Below are 25,550 nucleotides of genomic sequence, written 5' to 3' on the forward strand. Positions count from 1 at the left end.
AGTAATAAATGTTATTTGCAGTTAACAATTTTCTTTTTTCTTTATTACAATATTTATGGCAAGACTAGGTAGATACGTATGCTTATATCTTAAAAACTACACAACGGAATGTGATGGTTTTTTGACGTGACAACGTCTTAAATTAGGTTGCGGCTCGGAGGCACTCATGAAAAAGTGTAACGCCCGGTAACGTTACGATGAGTCACCGAACAATGATCGGTCCGCCGCGCGCGCAGCACTAGAGAATTAGGCGCATTGAATCGGCGCGTGCTTGTGTCTCTGTCTCTGTCTTTCTCGAGCGTTCTTGGTGTTGGAAAAAAAGACGTTGTCACGTAAAATCTTCGCCCGTAAAACCGACTTTACAGGCAACCATTTTTTTTTTTAATAGATAGTGATTCAAAAGGTTTATTTGTATAATAACATCTATTAGACTCCGTATTAACGCGCGCAAAGTCGCGGCTAAAATAGTCATAAAAAAAAACAATTGAATTCACTAATATCTATAAAAACTGGCACAGGCTTTGACCATATCTCACGCCAACAACACGCTGGAATCTGGCCAGTAAATATGCATTGACCACGCCCTGCGTACTTTACTTGAAACTTGGTGCACTTTTGTCGATCCGATCATTGGGAGGAAATTTATTTCGAGACTACGAAACCAAATGTATACGTTTAAGTAAGTATTCAATTAAATTGTCTATAAAGTTGGGGTTAGGGTCGCTTGAACAATCAAGAACGACTGAGCCGATTTGTATTATTTTTAGTTTATTTGATGAACATATATAATACGCCTGTTCGCCCCGGCTCCGCCCGGGTGGTGATTTATATTAATTGAAATGATATAAACTATCCTTTCTTTTAAGTTGGATCAAACTGCACATTATGCGCAATTTGATTAAAATCGGTTGAGTAGTTTAGGAAAGTATAAAGATATAGCCAGATTGGACGAACGAGAAATATGTTACTTATCTTAAAAACGACGAAGACTATTTTTGAAATGATTATTTTTAACGTAAAACTAAAAGGCCTTCCAACTGTCAAAACTAAACCAAATCTTAATGGGGCTATACGTGAGGCACCAGCTTTCAAATTATAAAACAATAATCAAAATCGGATCACTCTGTAAATAGCTATGTGGTAACAAACATAAAAAAACCAATCTCCTTCTCCTCTTTTTGAAGTCGGCTGAAAATGCAAACGTAATGAAAATAGATCTTACTAGCTGCACCCGGCAAACGTTGTTCTGCCTTACTCTTATCATTTAGGGGTATGAAAAATAGATGTTGGCCGATTCTCATAGATACCGGATAAGCACAAAAAATTTCATCAAAATCGGTCAAGCCGTTTCGGAGAAGTATGGCAACGAAAACTGTGACACGAGAATTTTATATATTAGATATGCTTAATTTTTACCACAGATCTTAAATTGTGAAGCAATAAATGCTTACTTGTTTAAAAAATGATTTCACTAACAACATTTTTTTTAAATCATGTTATGATATTTTTCAAAAATCTCAAACAATTAACGTATCAATTAAAATATATACAGAGACCCACAAGAATGTAGACTCTGTTCCCCTTTGAAGGAGCATTCGGAGAAAATATTCGCAAAAGAAAGAAACACTAGGTTCTAAAAGGAACGGCCACAGAGTAAATAAATTCAGATGCAACGTTGTATTTTTTATTTTCCCTTTGTTCTGGTTCACATTGGCGTGGTTATGGGCGGTTAGACTCGCTGGCTGTTTGAATTTAATGCCGTTTTACTTAGTAAAGACGATCGGTGTGCTATTTATTGGTATCTTTTAATAGTTTAAGGAATGATTTTAGTTTATAAGGATTTGTTGTGTAGGTAAATGGTTAAAGAATAAGTTGATGTTGCTTGACTTTTAAATGGTTTGTTATTTCTAATATCGAAGCGTATTTTTCAATTGTTTTTGTTATAAATATATGAACACAAGTCATCAATGTCTACATAATAATTAATATTATGAACACACACAAGAGAGGAATAAATACTTTGAAAGTAAAAGCTGTCCCCATAGCTTGTGATCACGCTCCTTGTAAAATGTTGGATCATCATCATCAGCCCTTACATGTTCCCACTGATGGGACACAAGTCTCCTATGAGGGTTCAGGCCATAATCCAACACAATGTCAAAGTGAAGGTTGGCAAATGTCGCATATCGTCGAACTTTTGATTCTCGGACATGCCGGTTTCCTCACGGTGTTTTCCTTCACCGTTTTAAGCAGTGGTGATGTTACCTACATGTGCAGATAAATTGAAAAATCAATTTATTTAACTTACATTCGCCTGGTCTCAAACACACGGCTTATCGATTTTAAGGCCGTTGTGCTCACCACTGAACCACTACTGCTTAATAATAGCGTAAAGTTAAACAAAAATAGACTAAAACATTCATCGTTTTCTCTTTACTGTAGATCGAACACACACTCCCACAGTACACCGACAGCTATGCGTCATACTATTCATATAGACTATATTAACTAGTGATCCACCCAGGCTTCATTCGTATGTATCCTATAACAGCCAGGAGTTACGTACGAAAGCAGCGGTGAAAGAATTTTTTGAATCCAGTCATATCAGAACATTCAAAACTCTTCAACGTTACATTAAATTATACACAAATTTAAAACTCTCTATATAAACACTACTCTGTAGAACATGTTTACTCTGTCAAAACCATAAAGATCTCGCCACATTTTATATTTCAATGATAAATAGAGTTGAAACAAAACGAGTTTGAAGCGTTTCGTAAACAAGTTTGTTTGAAATCCGCCTGAACTGTTTACGAAAGTGCGTTTACAATGCGTGATAAACAATTTGTTGGGTTTTCGTTCTATAAATAATAAAGGTTGGCTGAAACTCGATTAAATAACATCCTATATTAAAAACGTGAAAGGTAAGAATGTATGGGTTTGCTAATCAATCACGCATGAACGTCTGAAATTGTCTATAGTCTGAGTTAACATAGGCTATTTTCAACTAGGGTGCGCGAGTAACGCCGCGGATGACAGCTAGTATAAACATAAATTTATATAAAACAATGTTTAGGTGTTTACGCAAATTAATGTTATTAGATATAGACTGTAATGACATTTTAGTCTTCATATAGATTTTGAATTTAAATAGCAAGGGGCTGATGTGAAACAGACATTATATTTCCGATATATTTAAGTTTTATTAATAACTAGACGCTCGGCCCGGCTCCGCCTGGACATCAAGATACCTGCTTTATCCCAAGGGAGCATTTAATCGAGATAAAAATTATCCTATCACCCAAGTCAGTTCGTACCCTGCCTGTATACCAAATTTCATCAAACTCCGTTCAGTTTCAGCGTGATTGTCGGATAACCACCCAAACAAACAAACTTTCACATCCTACCAATATTATAAATGCGAAAGTTTATAAGGATGTGTATGTGTGTTTGTTGCTCTTTCACGCAAATACAACTGATTGCAATGAAATTTGGTACGTAGACAGCTGGACAACTGGAATAACATATAGACAAATTTTTATCCCGATATTATCGCGGGGCGCAGCTAGTATATAATATTAGTGTGATAGTGTGATTATAACAAATGTATTTACTTCACCCGGACACACCCTTTTTACACCCTGTTTAACACTCACAAACATTTTTAATACGTTTCCCTTCTCTCAGAACAGCAATTGCCTCGTGGCCCCAAGACACATTGGATTTAATCAATGGGTCTCGAATAAAAGGCGGTTCGCGCCAATTGTACGTTATTAGCAAAAATCACCCATTCTAGACGTAATCTCGACTTACGTGTGGTATAAGATTTTGAATATTTCTATACTTATATTATAAAGCTAAAGAGTTTGTTTGAAAGTGATATACAAAATATTTAAAAAATAATATTTGTTACATTCTTAATTATCTTATTTTTTCTCACACACTTTTTTATTTCCTGCTATTTTATGGGTTGCCTGGTAGAGATCGCTACCTAGGGATAAGGCCGCATTTTGCTTACTTTTAATTTTAAGTTTTACTTGCTTGTTTGTTCTTAGTAGCAATAAAGAATTTCATTTTATTTATGGTTGAACTCTATCATTTTAGTTATTTCTAAATTGGTATTTTATTATCATCATCAGGCCATATATGTTCCCACTGCTGGGACACAGGCTTCCTATGAGGGTTCAGGCCATAATCCACCACGCTGGCCAAGTGCGGGTTGGCAGATGTCACATGTCGGCGAACTTTTGATTCTTGGACATGCCGGTTTCTTCACGATGTTTTCCTTCACTGTTATTACGCTAATCAACGAACCACAGGAATTGAGAGCATTCTTCGTTTTTTAGAACGTCGGTTAAACATTACAACATTATGTCATTTAAAATTAATCATAGTACTTGATATCCAGGTCCACTAAAATCCGAATGTAAAAGCTAGTTTTATATCTTGACAGCTTGTAACTTGACCCACTCGGTCAGTGATGGTTCAGCCATTGTGTAGGTCCAGTTGCGTAATGTCACGTGAAATAAGCGCTTCTTAGGATATTAGTGATGTGACATATCGATAACGTGTTTATCGATATATTTAATATTTGTGCAATGTTACCGATTATTGCGTGAGTTGTGTAATTTATATAAGCCACTATTTGTATATTTATATTGAAGATATTTTCTCGCATGCTTAATTATCTAGTAACATAGTTTAAAGGAGTAGTATTTGTGTTGAATGGATATTGTATTTTTAAATTCTTGCAATAGTCAACCTTTTTTGTCACATATATATGTAAATAAAAATGGATATAACATAATCGAAATTTATGTCTAGGATATAATTTAACATTGATTTATCTTCCATAGTTTGTATGATTTAATAATTGTATTGGGTTTAAAAATAGTAAAAGGGCACAAATCAAGTAAAAACAAAATTTATAAGTGTGAATTTAACATCGATATCGTATCGATATATTATGCTACAAACATCACTACATCAGTTAATGCTTTGTGAAATTCATGCCGCCGTAAAGGTGATGGTTTCGTTCGCAATCTATATATATGTGTGTGTATATATTATATACATACATATATAAAGAGTGAATTGCTTAACTGCCATGGGAGAGCGTACAGATATGTTATAGACTCAGATAGATTTTTTTTGTAGGAGTTGGGGAGTGGGCCAGCTGGGTACCGGGGAAGTACCACACCCCCACATGAGTCCAGACGAAGACCGGCGTGAATAGCAGCATGTGCATGTGTGTTTTGTATGCTCAGTGGAGGGGGACGTATTCCTTTTCCTCACCCTTCCCAGTCCCTTTCTGTATTCCTCTCATCGATCCTTTCTTTATCCCACTCAATTTAAATTCAGCAATCCATTTGCAGAGACGTAACGCCAGCATATGGCCTTGGTAGCGCTTACCATCAAGCGACCCACCAGCTCCTTTGTTTTATTATAATATAAAAACAAACTCAAAGAGACTACCTATACAATATTTTATATTGTATAAATAAAACTCAAAGTTTTTGAAAATTCGCTTCACAAACCTGGGAATCGAACCTACTAAATTTGTTATAACTACACCCTTGATTTTAAGATTGTTAGGGTCAATTATAAGAATGAATTATTATCCATTTTCTTAAATTATTATATACAATATTTTTTTTGAATCGAATGCTATGAAACTAATCATAAATGTAATTGAAATTTTAAACTAAACCACAAAACTTAAATATCCGAACAATATCGCATAGCAAAATTATTTACTATTTTTGTTTGAAACTAGAATTCTTTCACATATGTACCCGAGTCGACAATAGAGTATTGTGCAATGGCCTGAATATAAAACAATTTATAATGCCTAGAACATATCTAGACTTTAAATCTCTCGTATTGTTTCTGATGAATTCTTATGTTATGCATGAAATATGTTTCCAACACAAGGTTGTTTGTACGTTATTTTTTTATTATAATAGAAAATAAATAAATGAGCAAATAAATTATGATGGTCATTTTTAAAACTTGTTTAGTTATCTCAGTTTGAATTTTTAAGTTACCTACAGCAGTTACTTATAATTAAGTTTCAAGGTAATGTTATATCATGTACAATAAAACACAAATTTTAATATCAAAATGCAAGTGCAATAATATAAATGTGAAAGTTTGTTTGTTTGGAAGTTTATTAGTCAATCACGCTAAAACTACTGAACGGATTGTGATCAAATTTGGTATACAGACAGTGTATGAGCTGACTTAGGATTGGATACTTTTTATCCCAATTAAATGCTCCCATAGGAGAACTTAATCATTTGTAAATGTCCTAATTCCATGTGGGCAAAGACGCGGGCGCAAGCTAGTAACCAATATACGAGTATATACCCGAGACACGTCCATACACGAAACCGTTTTCCTTCAAAGTGGGTTAAAAATAAAAATGACGCGAAACGTTTTCAAAACAATTTACAACTCATAGTTTATTCTATATCGCACGTCAAAAGGAATATAAATCCTAGCAAATAGAAAATTGAATCTGAAGCTTCGGGCCTTTGAATGATTGAACCGGTAAACGTAGGTTATTCTAGGGTACCTGCTTCTAGACTCGTTGTAATTACTATACCCACTTTATCGGTTAATGACACGTTAATAAAGACATTTAAACGTACAAGTCATAATAGTTTTGTTCGAAGCAAATTGCTTCCTTTGCAATTTTTTTAGCTAATATATTATTAATATAAGTTCAAGTTATCAATATTATGGTTTATTTATCTTTGTTTTTATATATTTCATCAAGATTAATTGCTGCCTTCCGAACCGGTGGTAAATGTATGTATATATGTGTATGTTATGACGATTCAAAAGTGCATCTATAAGAAGTCTAATAAATAAACGTTTTAGTTTAAATAGAGTGTATGTAATAATGCCCATTTGCACCATACAAATTTTATCATTACATTATTTTTGCTTGTGTTTATTTCTAGCCTAGAGATTCATCATTCATTGATTCGATTAATAAATGAGACAAATATTAAGGGTACAGAAGAATAAAGAAGTCGATCACATAAAATACAAATACAAAATCAAAATGCATGCAAGCATATGCTATTAGCATACAGCATATATAGCCTTCAGCCTAGCCTAGCCTAATATAGACTCAATATTTCAGAACCTACAATTTCCTACTGACAATCAATCAAAACGGTGCTAAACGGACACTAAGAGAGTCCTTAAATAATTACTACACTATTATCCACACTGGATTTCCCTGAAGTACAGACTGTCATTTCTCGAGTAATAATAGAATGATTAGATATTACGATGTTGAAAGCCTGTTATTAGAATACCAGAATATTATAGTGCTAAGGGGTTGGGTATCTAGACTTATTCGTTGCTAAAGATCTACTGCTACTTGATCGTTTGGTTAGATTCAAACCTTTTCCGTTATATAAATGTGTCTATGTCTATAGTAGAATATGGATTTTTTATAATTGGGATTTATATTTGGGAATTCGTCTGCGTTTCTTGGTTGTTTAATCAGTGAAATCGAAAATTATCTTATAAAGAGCTCTGTTTTCCAGTTAAACTGAAAGAAACAGACTGATGGCAATAAACGGAAAGCAATTTCTATGATAATAATACAACAAAAAATTACAACGCAAAATAAATATAAAACTTTTGGACTGGATTTGTTAATTTTATTTTGTCTGCAAATTTAACAAAAAACATATGAGAATTTATGTAACTAAAAGATAATTAATTACTCCAAATGCACTTTTTATATGTCATCGTCAGCAAGGCTGGTGGGTCACATGATGGTAAGCACTACCACCGCTTATGAACACTTTCAGAGACATATGGTCATTTGGAGACCTTGCACCTCTACAAATGGATTACCGATTAAATTATATGCGATATACAAAGGATTGACGGGGGAAATAAACGAAAGGATCGGAAAGGGTGAGAAAAAGGAGCGTCTAGTAAGTACTATCACAATTTTTGTTTTCATAATAATGACCGCGCTTCGAAAATAAAAGCATTACATTATATTTACTACAAGCTACTCGCACGATAATTATAAAAGTTCATGGCCCAAATAACACGATTCTAAGTGTAATATTCCGAACTGTACACAGGAAGGAAAACACAACGAGATCCAACGATGCATTTTTCCAAACAATTTATTACGTCCTACATTGCTGGCTGGGTGTGCGCGGAAACGGATACAAGGGAACTGGGCGAACAATGGTTATGATGTATGTTGTGATGTTCGCACGATAACGTCAGTGATGGATTGTATATTGTCTTTAGGTGGTGAGGATTTCCTCCGTCCGGGATTATGAGAAACTTTTTGAATTTGTACTAGTAAGTGGGGAGCGTATTGCGTCATTGTGGTGTTGTAAGGCGTTAAAATATGCTTTTGCACTAGCTTTTCTCACGCGGCGCCACTTGCTTACATTCTACATTATATAACTGTTCCCACAAATTACCTAAGCTCTAGGTTCCTTAGATACTTTCATGTTTCATTTTCAGTACCAAAGCGAACATGATTCTTTTAACGAAATTCTATCAGAATGTGTTCATCGGTTGTTTTGTGAAAAGGTTTCATGAAGGTAATTTATTAACAACTATATAACATATAATTATCTTTTATAATTCACTTAATTTCTTCGAGTTTATTACTACTTCATTTACATATTCAAAGAGAAGAGTTGGCCCAAATTCACATCCTTGCGCAACTCCCTAGCGTGATATATCTTTTAACTAACGTAACATTTAATTTCAACATTTGAATGTAGGTAGCATAACATTTCTACAGGAACATAAATTACCAAACACAATATTTTTACCTAATTAAGTTGAATTTAGTTATAAAACAGTTGAAGTTGCTAACTCGTGTTACGATGCATGTTCTAATTGAATTATCAAATCCCGGAGCAAGCTCCCCACCTACCTCCCGACCGGGGTCATTTATGGTCTAACTATGAGAGTACTTCATTTGGAATGGTTTTGTTTTAGTGATTGATAATAATACTAAGAGCTGTAGGTACTTACACTATTTCGGGCCATGGCTTCATTACTGGCAAAAAAAATTATTATAGGAGAGATACTAATTAAACTGAGCCACGTGGTTTCAGCCATATAAATAGCCTATAGCGTACCTCAATAAAAGGACTAATCAATACAAAACATATTTTTCAATTCGAACATTTGTTTCGGAGATTTGCGCATGCAAACAAACAAACTCTACAGCTCCATATAATTTGAAGTCCCAGATAACAATTACATAGTAACATGATGCAATATTAACTAAAAGAGCAACACAACACGGCTAAGTTAAAACTTAACAACTTGTTCATCGCTTCCATAGACGATAAATATTTAAATTCAATTTATCGACAGGCGATACGAATTTTCAAACTAATTTAAATTCACTTTATATTCAGGGAAATGTTAGAAAATGTAAATTCCTTGACGCTTATAATTAATTAACACTAAAACTGCGACGGAGTTTAAAAGATTGAAAGCATCCCCTAAGGTCTTTCGTCCTCTCGCTAATCACTTTAAGGCGAGGTACGAACGGGCGCACGAAACGCGGTGTTTTCTTTATCACTACGTCTGACTGCTAAAGTCGTTTTCTCTGTCCGTCTCTATGCCCCTATGTATACTTAAATCTTGAAAAATGTGTAACGGTTTTTGATGTATTTTTTTAATAGATACAGTGATTCAAGAGAGAGGTCTGTATGTATAATAACATCTATTAAACTACTCCAAGTTAACGCGTGCGAAGCCGCGGGAAAAGGCTAGTTATACAATATTTATATTTTTTGAATTATTGTGCAAAATCATTTAGTTTTAGTATTTCCTTGTGTTTGATTTTACGCGAGTATTACATTTAGTAAATACACACTTCTTAAATTTAAAAACGCGATTTAATAATTATATTATTTAAGCGAAATTTATGTTTCGACCAAGCTCGCTCGTCGGTACGGTAATGTTTGTAAAATTTCAACTAGAAATTTCATGTATTATTATTTTTCGCTTAGAACCATAGTACATATATTTGGTACTAAAAAAGACCAGATTTTGGATATAATCAAAAAGCTACCATGTTTTATACTAAAACATTTTATTATTATTGTGTGATAATATACATATCCATATAGAATATAATATAATAATAGTCTATGGATAAAATAAGCACTAATCAACCAAATGATATTATTAAAACTCATAATAGTTCGTGCATATCCACCCTACTGTCTTGAGGTCACAAATTTTACATTTGTATGTAAATTATATAAAATGCTTAATCCGAGTTCAATGGAGCACCAAATGGCGCGTTCAATTTGCTCTAAGTCTGATTTTAATGTATTTTAAGCGATTCTCAATCATAAAGTGGAATACATTAGGGTTAAATTGATCGGGCTATAAATAGGTAAATTGAATTTTTTAAATTGCGCTTGTTCTATTATTGTTCGTATTTATGCGATTTAAATTTTGATTAAATGCTTTTGGATTTAGAATGTGTTTAAATTTAGAACACACACTTTAGAATTCTGTCTGTATTTTATCATATTACTTCTATCAGGATTATTGTTTCGCATTTTGAAGTTTCGATCAATTTGTACGTTAAGATTTTTGTTTTTGAAACAATTTTTTCTTTCTTTATTCGGGTACCTTTTTATGTTTGGTGGAGCAGATGGGTCACCTAATGGTAAGTGATTAGCGTTGCCAATTTGCACCAAAAACGCCAGGTACATTGCTGATGTGTGACCGAACTTTGGTAAGAGTATTTTTCTAAAGTTACCCTGGTCCCATTATTTATAGTGTGGAAATCTTAGATACCGAGGCCCGTTTCCTTTTCCCCACCCGTCCTAGTCCATTCCTTCTTTCCAGTCGTTAATCCTTTCCTTTCCCTTACCCCATAAAAGTGGGCAGCGCATTCACGGAGGTACTACCTTTGCGAATGTTTATGGGCGGTGGTGATCGCTAACCATCAGGCGAACCACCAGCTCAGCTGCCTGCTATGACATAAAAAAAAAAAAAAAAATACCCACGGCCACCGGGGTAAAGGTCGTGACTAAAAACATCCTACTAACATATAAACGCGATAGTTTGTAAGTAAGGATGGATGGATGTATGAATGTTTGTTACTCTTTCACGCAAAAACAGCTTATCGTATCTTTATGCATTCCAGATACCGTGCGAGTAACGAATTACAGCTAATATGAAATAAATACATTACAACTTGTACACGCACCTAAAATTATGTCCATACTTGATTTGATGACTTTAAATAATAATCATTCAATAACCAATGCAGATACAAAATAATCATGTTTTCTACACGATCACTACCAAATCTAGAATCTACGATATCTAGATTTAAAATAACCTACAACCATTAATTTGTCAACAAACTGGAGTTTCAATTAATCTCCCCGTTAGCTATTAATTGAGGCCGGATGGACCGCGCCGTCCGTTTGTGGGTTAAACTCGATCGAAACTCATGCCAATATTAATTCTTTAATTATTTATATAGCCATTAACTAACAGTTGGGGTAATCTTTTAAAAGAGATTTAAAAAATGTGCTGATATTCACCATCATCACCATCATCAGCCATTTGATCCTACTGTAGGGATTCTGGCTCTTATGAGGGCTTAGTCCATATTCTAGAATACTGATACTTAATGCATGCAAATACAAATGATCTAAACTATTCATGAAATGAACTAATGCTATAGTCTTCGTAAACAAAAGAAAATATTTGACTAGGACAAAATGAAATCCACCGGAATTGTTAAATAAACACAATAGTTTCATCTCTCTATAGCGTGAAGCATAAACAAAATAATATGAAAGCACCTTATTAGTTCACTAGTTCACTTATTCGCTTTTATATAATACATTGCTCGCTATGTTGAAATTACAATTCGAGTACCGCTGAGCCTCTGTACGAACGGCGCAATGTACAGCAGTTTAGTTTTAATATTTTTACTCGCTCTTAGATAATGAGAGTCACGTGGGTGTGAGGGGGAAAGAAAATGTAGCACATACAATCGCTCGGAGCGGAATGGAAGTAATATCCTATTGGCAATGAAACTGTTCACTAGTGATGTGCTAATTGGTTATCGATATCTAGCTCAATATGAGTAATGCTATCAGTAATTGCTTGTGTTAAGTTACTCAATTGCTATCCGTGCTAATATACTATGCGTATACGTCTATAGTTATAATTTTATTATAATCATATGCATATATCCAGAATAATGTCCTATATTTCTGATATCGGCTTTCTAGGATGGAATGAGTTTCATGCTGTATCATTCTTAGTATGATTTTAAATAAGTAGCCAATAGTTCTTAAATAAGTCTGCTGCGTGGGTTATGAAATGGAGTATTCAGAACAATACGCATTGGAATTTGTAAGTCTGTTTCACTGATCTAGCAACTTTTTACTTTAATATGATAATCTTCATTAATATGTTAAGTCGATTTATATTGGACCTTTCATTTTATTAAAAAAGTTAGAGGATACAATACATACTCTCTAGTCTCGCATTAATTTCAAATATTATAAAAACCATTTAACAAGGAAAGCAACTATTTAGTTGTATACTTATTGAAAAGGAATACAATGGTACATAGGAGAATACACAACAAATGCATGTGCATACATTGCACATTTATAAAATGTGGAAAAAATATCGATATAGACACATATAATTGGACATCACTAAAAATGGGATTTCGTTCAATGCGATCGCTTAATGTCATTTATGATATGCGTTGCGAATTAGTTTATTTATATTAAGGTATCCTCGTATCCTCGTCTGGAATATTATATTAATTTGAGAAAGATTGTGGAGATTGTTGGGTTATTAATATGGTCAGATTATATAGGGAAGGAATCGGATTATTTATGCTATAAATATGACTAGAAAATATTATTTCTTGTGACGTCCGGTCCTCATGAATGTTGACATCATACTGATCTGTTTATGACGAAATTTAGGGGATGTTGGCCGTAATGGGAAAGTGTGTATGACTATTATATATATGTTATGTAAACTCACTATATAAATAAGTGTGTTTGTTTGTTTGTCTTTTTTCACGTCACAATGGAGGAATAGGAGAGGAGAGAGTGAGAATTACAGTTTCTTAGTTATATTAATATTAAGGATTCTTTTCCTTTCTTCCTCCTTTTTTACATATTTAGTTATTTCAAACATAAAAGTTTGTGAGAATGAATGGATGTTTGCTTCTCTCACTACTCAAAACCGCTCATCGGATACATAGGTTACTTTGAAGCGTCGGGCGCCAGCTAGTTATATATAAATATAAATTTGTTAAATCCTACTAATATTATAAATGTGAAAGTTTGAAAGGATGTGTGTGTGTTTGTTGCTCTTTCACGCAAGCTACTGAACCGATTGCACTGAAATTTGGTACGTAGACAGCTGGATAACTGGAATAACATATAGGCAACTTTTTATCCCGATAGCCTAACGGGGTACTGACTTACGCGGGTGAAACCGCAGGGTGCAGCTAGTAATTTATATAAATGTGGAGGAACGGAGGCCGGTATCCTTATCCTCACCCTTCCCGTACGTTTCTTTATTTCCATCGACAATCCTTTCCCTATGCCTTTTCAAAGACAATGTTTTTGCAGAGGTCCAGCTAATAATAAATCCGCAATTTTCCCAATTTTTATTACGTCATTATTTCAACTTTAACAAATAGTAAAGACACTTACTGTAGGTGTGGAAGTCAGTGATCTGTACAGTGTTACAGTCTTCCCCCACTTGCAGGTAGGTGATCTCGCAGCGGTAGACCCCCTCATCACCAGGCTGCACGTTGGTGATCACCAGCTCAGCGTATGTGGTGTTAGGTTCGTGGGATATGGACATTCTGGAAGGAGAAATAGCGTTAGCAAGTGATGGACGCTTCTGTATTATTTATTTATAAAAAAAAAACAATCGAAAATTTATTCAAAATCATTATCCATAAAATATGTTCGTTCAATCTAGTAGCTAATCCATTTTTTTAATTACAATAATGCACTGGTACTACGCACGTGGCTTCTAAATTGTGGTGGGTGGGTTGGTAGTGGTTTTTTATATAAACTCTGAAAACCATGGGATTAAAACTGTGCTTTCTCGGGTCACTATTTTGTACCAAATATCAGCCAAATCGGTTCAGAAGTTCAAAAAGAATAAGAGAGATTATCTTTTTTATCTTTTAGAAAAGTCAAGGATAAAAGGATTAAGTTACAAGCTTTATTGTAATTATTGTATAGTTTTGCTTAATCAACGTGTCCGTTCATCTAAATCGTAACATCCGTTTATGCTATTGACACTGACGTATTAACTTATAAAATTAATGGTATTATGGGATTAAATAGTTCTGTAATAGACAGAAACTAAATAAATGTTGTAAGTCAATCTCGGGGAGGCGGGTTGCCAGCTCATTTGAAACGTTACGAAACTCAATTAAAACAGTCAGTTACAGGGGATCTATTTGGAAATGTTTATTTAGTTTGGTTTTATTATTTAACAACAACATATACGCGGCGTTGCCTTTTAGTCAGAAAGCGATGTTGCAGCTATAAAAAAAGCTGGTAAATCGGTGACTCGTACACATATATTATGTATATGTTTACCCGACTGTAACAGAAGGTTATGTTTTACGAGTGTATGTAATATGTATGTATATTTTTTGACACAACCTGGAGCCTAAACGGGAAATAATTATCTTGGTATAATAATATGATACAATATGATTTATATAATACAAATTCAGTTGTATAGGTTTGCAATTAAAGTGAACTCAAAACTAAACAAAAAATTAACCAGTTTATCTGTTCTATTTAACTAAACGTTTAATAAAACGAAATAAATAATATAGGAAGTAGGTCAAACAAGCAAATAGTTTTACGACATGACGAGATCATTCTCAATCCGAATTTTAATTGAAAAATGGAAATAGAAAAACTAATTCCTTTAAACGGACATAATTATAACACTTTAATATAATCTAGAATACAATTATTGAGTTAACTGTACGATATAACTATCTGCAATGATATCGAGAATCCTTTCAGATGTTGATTGATTAATATCTGCTCTTGGCTTCTCTAATTGAATCCTCGTTTGAAATGTAACGGAAACATTATATAACTTTGATTTGCGCCAAACTATTTACTGGCATCGTTTTTTATTTCTAACAATATCAATTAGATTTATTTTACTGAAGCATTTTGTCATAATTTTTTATACCAGCGCCATCTAGTGGAAATTACATGTAAAGGACACACCAAATAATATTGCTTATATGTTTTTTTTACGTTACAATGCATCCAGTAATGGGAAATAGATTGTATAATGAGCAGGCTTTTATCAGCTTCATCTGTGTTTGTTTGTGTGTATGCGATTCCTTAAGACTCGAGTATAACCCACTTTAAACGAACAGATTTAATTCAAACTTTGTACACTTAACAAAGATCGGTGGCGATACAGTAATTTCATGAGTTTATATTATTATTTTGATAAGAATCGCCAGCATTACATACTTTCATTACGTAGGTATATTCTGTATGGAAGTGAGATAATTTGATTCTATTAAAGACCGTGTTTTTTGGTTATTTTAAATTCATTTGTTTAAGTAAATATCGTGTGTATTTATTTATATCAAGTTTTATTTAACCAGGTTAGTTTTAATTAATATTTAAATTAAGATAAACCATTTATTTGTTACATTTCGATTTCGACTATAATTAACGTTTTAAATTTAGTGACTTTAATTTTATTTGCTAACAATCCTAATAATATTATAAATGCGAAAGTTTGTGAAGATGTGCGTTTGTTACTCTTTCTCGCGAAAACTACTGAACCGATTACAATGGGATTTGGTACGTAGATAGCTGGACAACTGGAATAACACATAGGCAACTTTTGATCCCGATAGTCCTACGGAATGCATACTTACGCGTGTGAAACCGCGGGGCACAGTAATATATATTTCATAGTTTTACATAACTTAAATTTCATACGTATATAAGTATATCTTGAGGAGTTCTTATCGCAGTATGATGAATTTCGTTTTCACAATTAAACAACTGAAGCGAAATTGTTCAATTTAGCTCGAAATGCAGGAAACTCAATTAAAACAAGTCGAGCAGGACAATCAATCTCACGGAATGTTTTCGCCGTTTCATCACTTCACTAAGTATTGTGTGTTTACCCTTCTGTTACGTAGGAACCGATTACCTCAAAATGTTTTTGGAGTTTTATATCCCACCAAATAAAAATTTCGATAGAACCAGAAAAAAAGTAACACAAAAATGTAAAATAATATTAAATTCATTTGCGAATCGTAAAATTAACAAATTTGTGATAGCCGTTTTCTATAAATGTTGCCATTCACAAATTGTTTCATATTTTACTGTAACAATCGTCTTAAAGTATCAACCACTAAAAATAAGAGGAATTTAAGGGTCAGATCCAGGTCATAACTGCAAATTCGTTTTCAAGTTATAACCTGCCCAAGCGAAATACGCATTCAACTTTTTACAACATAGATTATGTCAAATAAAACTTCCAATTTTACAATAATAAGTCATTAAAACATTAAAGCGCTTTGTTGTTAGACATAAAGCCATTTTATCGCATTTAAAAATTATCGCTCAACACTTCCAATACTCTAAGTGCTAAGTTTGAACAACAAAGCGCTTCAGCGATGGAAAATTTAAAACTTTTACGGTCTATAAAGACGGGCGTTTTATGTCAGCTTTTAGTTCGCTGCAAAATAATAATTCGAAAGACTTCCATTATTTTTTTATTGACAAACATAACGTTACCATTATCAGTGGGCCAGTTAATCGTTGTGTTATGTGCCCTATGGTGTATGTGTTAGAGTATACATTTGTTTGTATTTTTTTTCAAATTAAAGAATGCGAGCCAATTTTATGGTTTGTATGTTTTTATTAACCGGTTATGGCGAAACTTGTATTGTCCTGTATTAAAAATATTACGCAGTTTCGTTTGCTTTAATTAAATACTAATGTTTCTTTTTAATCCAAAGTATATAGCAGAACTTATAGGCAACGTAAATTTTCTATTGCCAACTGAGCTGGTGAGTCGCCCGATGGTTCCACCATGGTTTCTGATGGTTGGACCACCGCCCATGAACATTCGCAGAGGCTCAGACCTCTGCGAATGCGCTAGCCACTTTTAAGAGGTAAGGGATAAGGAAAGGATTGATGACTGAAAAAATGGAATAGACCGGGAAGGGTGAGGAAAAGGAAACGGGCCTCAGGCTATCCCCCTTTCACAGTACGAACCACAGTAGTATACTTTTCTATACATAACATTCAAGGGAAGATAGATAGTTATATGACAATTTTTCACTAATACAGATAGAAACTACATATCACATAATATTAGGTAAATAGGTCACTGACACCTAAAAAATAATAATATGAACAATTAATATCCTCCACTCACACCGTAAAAACGATATAACCAACCCATGGCACCGAAATTCAGTTAATGAGACATATTAAATAGTTTCACGTAGGCCATTAAAACTAAAGCTGAGTAATATAATGCAAACTACCCACTGGGAGCGTGTTACACCGCTGCATAACAATGTTATATTTGTGAGCGTCTGTCGTACATAATGTTGGAAATATTTCGTAACTTATTGGACTTGTATTTTAGAAAATATAAAATTCTCGTGCACTGTCACTTACAATACTCCTCCGTAACGGCTGGACGAATTCTCATGAAATTTTGTGGGCGTATCGGGAAGGTCTCAGAATCGACAAAAATTTTTTTTCGCACCCATAAATGATAAGAGTAAGGCAGAACAGCGTTTGCCGGGTCCGCTAGTATTTTAAAAATGTTTATGGTGAACGTGCCCCTCTTGGGGTATGGGGCAGGTGCCTTTCGTGGCTTCAAGTATTTAAGTTTATGCAATTACTCTACTATATGTTATCCACATCACCACGAGATTAATTCGGAACGTCGAATATTTATCAACTAGACCTGCTACAGAAAACCCTCATAAGAGAAGAAGAGACTCCTGATAGTCCAACTAACTGAACCCGCGTCACTCGCGTGATACGCGGGTAAGAAATACACTATTTACTAATCCAGACTACAATCTCTCTCTGCACCAAATTTCCACCAGATATGATAAACTGTTTTCGCGTGAAACGGTAACAAACATCCATACATCCACACACTTACAAACTATCACGTTTTATTAGTAGAATAATGAAATCCATCGATTTTATCGACGCAAAATTTCAAATCAGTCCAACGATTTGAGCTTAAAGAACATTAAATATACGTTATAATGCCTGCACTTTAAATATAATCCCAATAAGTACCACTATAATAAATGGAACCTGGATTCCCGTATTTCGTATAATTTTTATGTGCGCCCATAAAGCTTATATGAGCTAAAGCGTCAACATTAAACAGGCTGTAGTAATAAAAACGTACTCATAGAACTACTTTTCATATAAAACTGGCTGTCTTTCACACCGTGACGTAATAAAGTCGGGTTACGTTCAACGCTTTGAAATTTTTAAATAACTTCTGCTAGCTTCAAAGTTTTTTATGGTGTGATATAAATTAATAGTGCACTTCTAGAAAGTTGTATAATTTATGAATTGTATCTTCTTTATTTATGTTGAGTATTGATTTTGCAACTAAATAAATTTGCACAATCTGAAATTGCTTTATTGAAGCGGAATTGTTGTAGGGAAATATTGTAATTTTAATTAAATAATCTGTTTGGATCATTTTAACCGACTGACCGTAAGAGGGTAAAGTTCTAGAGCGTGTGTATGCAAGATGTATGTTTATGTATGTCCATTTCTTCGGCACGTCCTATGGCCTAAGCCGCTGGACGGTTTTAACATATATCATGTTGATCACATTCGTCAGAATTGTATCATGGGGATATCTTAAAATTAAAAGAAATTCACAGCTTTCGGTTGTCTTATTTCCCTACCTTAGCAATATGGATATCAAATTATAGAGCGTTAAATACCATTACGTTAAATAAAAAATAATAATTATTCAGATATTTCGTTTTTATAATATTTACTTTATTGTACGCTTGTTATTATGTTATTATTTCGCAACTCCCGCGGCGTTTATTAATAACACCAATAAAAACACTTTTCATCATACCTACAATGTGATATTAATTTGTTATTATTATATTTAAGCGTGATGGATTTTGGCCTGAACCCTCATAGGAGGCCTGTGTCCCAGCAGTGGGAACATATATGGGCTGATGATGATGATGATATTTAACTCTTCAACAAAATTGCACAAAGAAAAACCATGTAAATAAAATGAACTATAAAAGAAAGAGTACAATTTATTGGCCAGTCTTATCAATAAAACGTGATGAATATGGTTTATTAAAAATGTATTCAAAATGCATTTAAAATTCGGTGTCAAAGAAGTTAAATGCATTTAAACTATAAATGGGACAATAAAGGTGATAATTTCCGTCTACACTTAATATATGAAGCTAACAACTAATATACTCTACTTTAACGTTATGTCCCCCATGGGGCAAGGGGCAAACGGTTCCTGTTATTATAATAACGCTAACTTGTTAAATACTGCATACATTTTAATTTAATTTTGTTAATATAAGAAATTTTCAAAGAACATGAAGATTTGACAGACGTCAATAAAAATAGACATTTTTATTTATTTATTAAACACACAATTCATTGGTGAAAACTGCACCCAAATCGATAACGTTGTTTCTGAGATTAAAGAGAATAAAAACAAAAAAACAAATTTAATTATCGCTCAATTATTGATGTTATAAATAAATTGTCATTTACAAATTGAAATAATCGTATGAAAAGTTGAACAATTGAGTTTTTTTTATCGAGGACAATTCTTTAATATCACTTGTTTTCAAAGACAAAGGGGAGTCGGTCCATTGGCCCGTATAATCGTCCCCAGTGCCCCCAATTGTACCCAACCTTATTTCTCACTTATTAAGGACACCTGGAAACAGAGGTGAGTTTCTTGTTATTGTCTATTTCAAGAACTCAAAAGGGTCTGTTCCAAATATCAGTTTCAACGTAAAAGGCGTAAATTGTTTTTTTGATGTCATCGTTAGCAATGGAGCTGGTGGGTCGCCTGATGGTAAGCGCTTACACCGCCCATGCACATTTGGCGTATAGAGGCATGAAGTCGATCGCAGATCCTACGCTTCTACAAATGGATTGCTGACTTCAAATTGGAAAGGGATTAAGAAAGGGTTGACGAGAAGAATCAAGGAAAGGATTCAGAAGAGTAAGTAAAAGGCTACGGGCTGCAGACTGTGTTATACAGTCGACCAATCCACAACCCCACCGAGCCATAGATTAGTAAATACTTACTACGTAAGTGTGATCACTCCATAATAAAAAAAAAAATACCTACAGATTTTGCAAGCTGAGTGTGAAAATAAACCTTAAAACACAATAACACACAAATTTAACCTCTAAAACGTCAAAAGTCTAGCAATAAACACACATTTTGGAAATGATTATTTAAACGATATTCGATGAATAAATTTTAACAAAGAACTCAAAAACCAGCCCTCAGACATTTGTTAGACTATCTCGATACCTATTTAAAATTAATTCATTACCATCATCGTAACAAAGCGAAATACCTCGCAAAAAGTCACCTAACAACCTAAAAGCGCCCGTAAAACGGCCTTTGATTAAACTCCGTTCAAAGTTCATGCAAATTGAACCGGCGTTTAAAAAGATAAAGATAAACAGAACAATCGAGAAACATTAGGGCCACCCGAACCATTATCAGAAGCACAACGATTAGAAACAAAGTTTACAAATTGGTGAACCAATAAACAATGGTTAACATTATTTCATTGACTCGAACCGTCGGCGAATTTATATTTATTAAGTTTATTTACTGTTATTGCTTGTTTTTATTGCGTAGAACAGCTTCTTAAACTAATGTTGTTCTGTTACAGTATATTCGCTTGGGGCTTATCCCGCGTAGTCAAAGGAAATGAATGACAGTCAAATCAAATCAAATCAAATTCTTGGGTCACAAACCAGGTCTAGGGGTTTACGTGTGAAGAAGAGACAAACAGAGTTACTTAACATTTTTTACATAAGTGGCGATTGTTATTATTTATATATGCAGCTTGACAGCTTTAACTGTTTCTTTACATATCCAATAGAGTTTTTAGATTTTAGTGTTTCTCCGTAGATGAATATTTCTCGTAGTTAGTTTCTCAACTAATTAATCTTGTAACATCTTCTATTTAGAAGCCCGTATAGATAAAACAAAGCTGCAATAGTTAGTATGCTATTTATTAGATTTCGATGAAAGAGTTATGTTAATATATAGGGCAAAATATACATAAAACAGATTTAAATACACATAGTGCTATAGATATTACAAAATAATACACTATTTTACAAGCATTCTGAACCTGTCTATAAAAATATTAATCTATAATATATCTAAATTATCCTAAGCAATTCTGTTCTATCATTACAGCGATATATCGTAGCAAACGCCTACGTAGGTCTACAGCGCTACGCAGCTACGATAAATGCTACGCGACCAGCATTACGCATGTATCATGAGTATAAAAATCCCCTGTTGGAATATAAAGCTTCGTACACATTTAGAGTCCAGTTTTTAATAAATAACTATCATTTTCTTTGCAGGAAAGATTGTTCATTTCCATTGAGTTAAGGTACTCTGAAATAATGTGCTTAAATGAATCTATACTAATATTATAAAGCTGAAGAGTTTGTTTGTTTGTTTGAACGCACATTTATTGAGGAAGGCTATATGCTATATATGTACCACAGGCGAAAGGCAAAGTAATTCCTGAGATTAGTGCGTTCATACAAACAAACAAACAAACATACTCTTCAGCTTTATAATATTAGTACATTTTTAACTAAATATCATTTATCCCTTACCAAAAGTGATGCCATATATATGTGGTACATATATGTGGTAGTCGAACACGCTTCGGCACGAATTGGGCCAGCTCGCACCGGGGAAGTACCACACCCCCACAGAAAACCGGCGTGAAATAGCATTCTGCTGTGTTTCGTTCGGTGAGTGGGGGAGCCGGAGGCCCATATCCTTTTCCTTACCCTTCCCAGTCTTTTCCTTTATTCCTCTCGCCAATCCTTTCTTAATCCCTTCCCAAATTAATGTCGGCAATCCATTTGTAGAGGCGTAAGGTCTGCCATAGACCTTATGCCTCTGCAAGTGTTCATGGGCGGTGGTAGTGCTTACCATCAGGCGTCCCACCAGCTCCATTGCCGATTGTGACATAAAAAAAAAATCTAGTTCTTAATATGTTGTTATGTCAAATTCAGTCCGGTTGTGAACACGTCCCATTAAGAGTATTAGCTGTTAAAAGTTTATGGGTACCCGTAAAAAAACTGTAATGTCCTGTCCTTTTTGATTGAGAGTCCTGTATAGGCTTTCTAATTATAACCACTAGAAAGTATCTTTATTTTTGGGATATAGTGCCTAAGAATAGAAAGGACCCCTTAGACACTGTTCGTCTGTCTGGCTGTTATCCTGTATCTCGTGAACCGTTATAGATCAGATGACAATTTAAGAGATGGTGTGTTTCTGCTGTCGCTATAACAGCAAATAAGGTCAAACAACTGCTTATTTTGTAGCGTATGGTATCACGTTCTTTAACTTATTTGTACAGAAACCTTATGACGAGTAAACCACGCACTAGACCCATTTTTATCTGTATTTTTGTATAAAAGACAATAGCATCCACAAGCCTTTAGAGAAGATAGGTAAATAGTGCGTCCCTTAGTGATTTCAATACATCTTCATAATATGCAATCGTAAGAGGGTTTTTAAGGGCAATATGGAACCCTAAAAAATAATAGCCAATCGGTGATTATGTTTAGAAAAGACCTTTATAGCCGACTATAAACCTAAGCCGTTAAGGGCTTTATTGCTATTCTGCGCAAATTCTTTCCTTTGAAAATAATAGAAGCAGATATTTAATCATTTATTTCATTTTATGCCATTAATATTTTATTTGTGGGGCCGCGCTTCACCGGCTTTCATCGGAACAAAAAAAGTAATAGGGTATTTATTGGGTGTGTGATAAAATTACTGATTCTCGTTTAATTCAACCGTATTCAATCGGTTTCATCCATTTGGGTGGTATAATGGTACAAATTCGTTATTCATTTTTTTTTAAATCATTTATTTAGAGGGCTATACTATTGTTTATGTCAGCCCAAATTCGTTATTAATATAGGTAATTGTAGTATATAATTACCTATATTAATATAAGCACGTAAACTAACATACTATACCGGTCTTTATACATTCATCTAGAATTATTAAATACTATATACCCATGCATATTACTTGTTATTGTTGACTATAGGAACGTAAGTTGAATTTCTCTTTAATGGGACAGATACTTGCTTTTGTTTACTATATTTAATACTAGCTGTTCGCCCCGGCTTCGTCCGTGGTACATATATAGTCTATGTTACTCGTGGATAATGTAGCTTTCGTATGGTGAAAGAATTTTTAAAATCGGTCCAGTAGTTTTTGAGCCTATTCATTACAACCAAACAAACAAACAAACAAAGTTTTCCTCTTTATGATATTAGTATAGAAAAGAATTTTGTTGAATTAGCGTAATATCCTTTTATCAGAGTAATGTCTATTTGGTGTGACTACTTGTAGCTTTAATACAGAAAAAACATATTTAAACATTTTATACACATGGTTTGTAAAATGCATTAATTGAGATGAATAAAACAATATATAAAAGGACTAAAAAGATTAAATCACTTTACGTAGATACAAAACTACTTTTACGGGAAAAAAACTAAATCATTGTTTTGTACATATTTGTAACAGCAAGTTAATGATATTATTTATCTTTAATAGACATACAAAAATAATTTTTCCATTGGATGCGATACTTCCTGAGATAAGAATGTTCAAACAAACAAACGCTTTATAGTTTTGTACGTTTTAAAGTATACAATTATGTCTTGTTATAGACTGAAACTCGAATATTTAATTGATTAATTAGACTTCTTATAAAAGCATTTTTGAATTGATAGAACACAATTTTAAATTTTACCTCAAATTATAAAATTATTACAAATAATTAGTGTTATCATACTTTCACGTTATTAAATCTACAAAGTCTTTATTCCCACAGAAAATCGTAAAGGTAACATACAATCTAAATGTGTTTTTAACATTAAATGTATGAAATAGACAGTGAATTTCCTTTGAAAACAATTTATTTAGAATCGTCAATAAGAAGCTTTACTTTTACGGTAAAGCTGATAGGTTATTTAGCTTGTGCTATATGTTTGTGTGTGTGTAGCTATGGAATTTTATATTCATTGTTAGGAAAATTTTATTCATGTATATTTTTACATTGTAGTTAAAAGAAACATAATTTATCAAAAATGTTTTCTCGAAGGTTGAATATGTTTGATTCAAAAATGGAACTTAATGACACAATTTCCTATCAACCACAAAACAGTAAGATCATACGGTTCAAAACCCGCGGAATCGAGTAAAGAACCCTCTGTATTTCAGAAACATCGGTTAACAAAACAAGAAAATCAAAGCGTATTAAACGGGTTAACGAAGTGGCCATAAAATATCAATTCACTGGTTTAAAATTATCAAATTTTCACACAATAAAGATAAGAATTGCGTAAGAAAAGGTTTAAATTCCGGCGGTTTATCACAAAGGAGAATTATGATGGGTCTTTGTTGGCGCCATTTTTAAGGATTTCGTTTGAGGCTCTTATCACGCTGCGGGAGATTAACGCATAGCGCATGGGTGTGAAACAAGCGATTTTCAGTGGTATTTTTAATTTGCTAGGGGCTATTTTTAATTGTGGAGACACATGATCATGAGCAGTTAGAGACTGTTTTAAGTTTGTGTATGTTGATGTTGTAGTGGCTAGTGTATAATTTAACACTCAAACTTTTTGTTTTTACAAGGAGTGATTCTTTCAACTCATTGTAATATAAATTAAAATCAATAGGATTTTAAATTATATATATCGTATATGTAATTTATTTATGTAACGTCTTTTTATAATACTGTCACAGACCTGAGATAATCTATCTCTGTGTGGAATTTCACCCACATCCACTTATCTATTTGGGCGTGATTGAGAAACACAATATACCCGCAGAAACTGGTTTCTATAATTAGTTGAAAGCACAGTTATTCGACCAGTTTTTATAATAAATTACGCTTAAAGCTAAACATTCATAATTCAATGCAATTTACGACCGCGTTTAAAGCGCTCCATCCGCTTAGTTCGCAGCCCAACCAAATAAACAAGAGGCTTTGCGGATTATCTTATAAAGAATTACGTGTGTTTGTTCAGGAAGTTTTTCAAGTAAATATAACTTGTCACGGGTTCAAATCCTGTAGGGTGGAATGTTGCTGTCAAAAGGGCTTAGGTTAAATGGTGTATTTGAATCAGTTTGTTGGGGCTGGC

At 33.6% G+C, this 25,550-nt stretch overlaps 1 protein-coding gene across 7 annotated transcripts in view; it reads right to left on the bottom strand.

Moving 5' to 3' along the window:
- Nucleotides 1–25,550, bottom strand: part of LOC119835985 (hemicentin-2) — a 320,995-nt gene that overhangs the window by 94,433 nt on the left and 201,012 nt on the right. For all 7 annotated transcript variants that reach the window (XM_038361130.1, XM_038361129.1, XM_038361132.1 and 4 more), the window contains exon 4: nucleotides 13,746–13,900. In XM_038361130.1, coding sequence (XP_038217058.1) covers nucleotides 13,746–13,900 — 155 coding nt within the window. The remainder of the gene's footprint in view (nucleotides 1–13,745; nucleotides 13,901–25,550) is intronic.

Source organism: Zerene cesonia, chromosome 22 (genome assembly GCF_012273895.1).
Source record: "Zerene cesonia ecotype Mississippi chromosome 22, Zerene_cesonia_1.1, whole genome shotgun sequence".
Classification (NCBI taxonomy): domain Eukaryota; kingdom Metazoa; phylum Arthropoda; class Insecta; order Lepidoptera; family Pieridae; genus Zerene; species Zerene cesonia.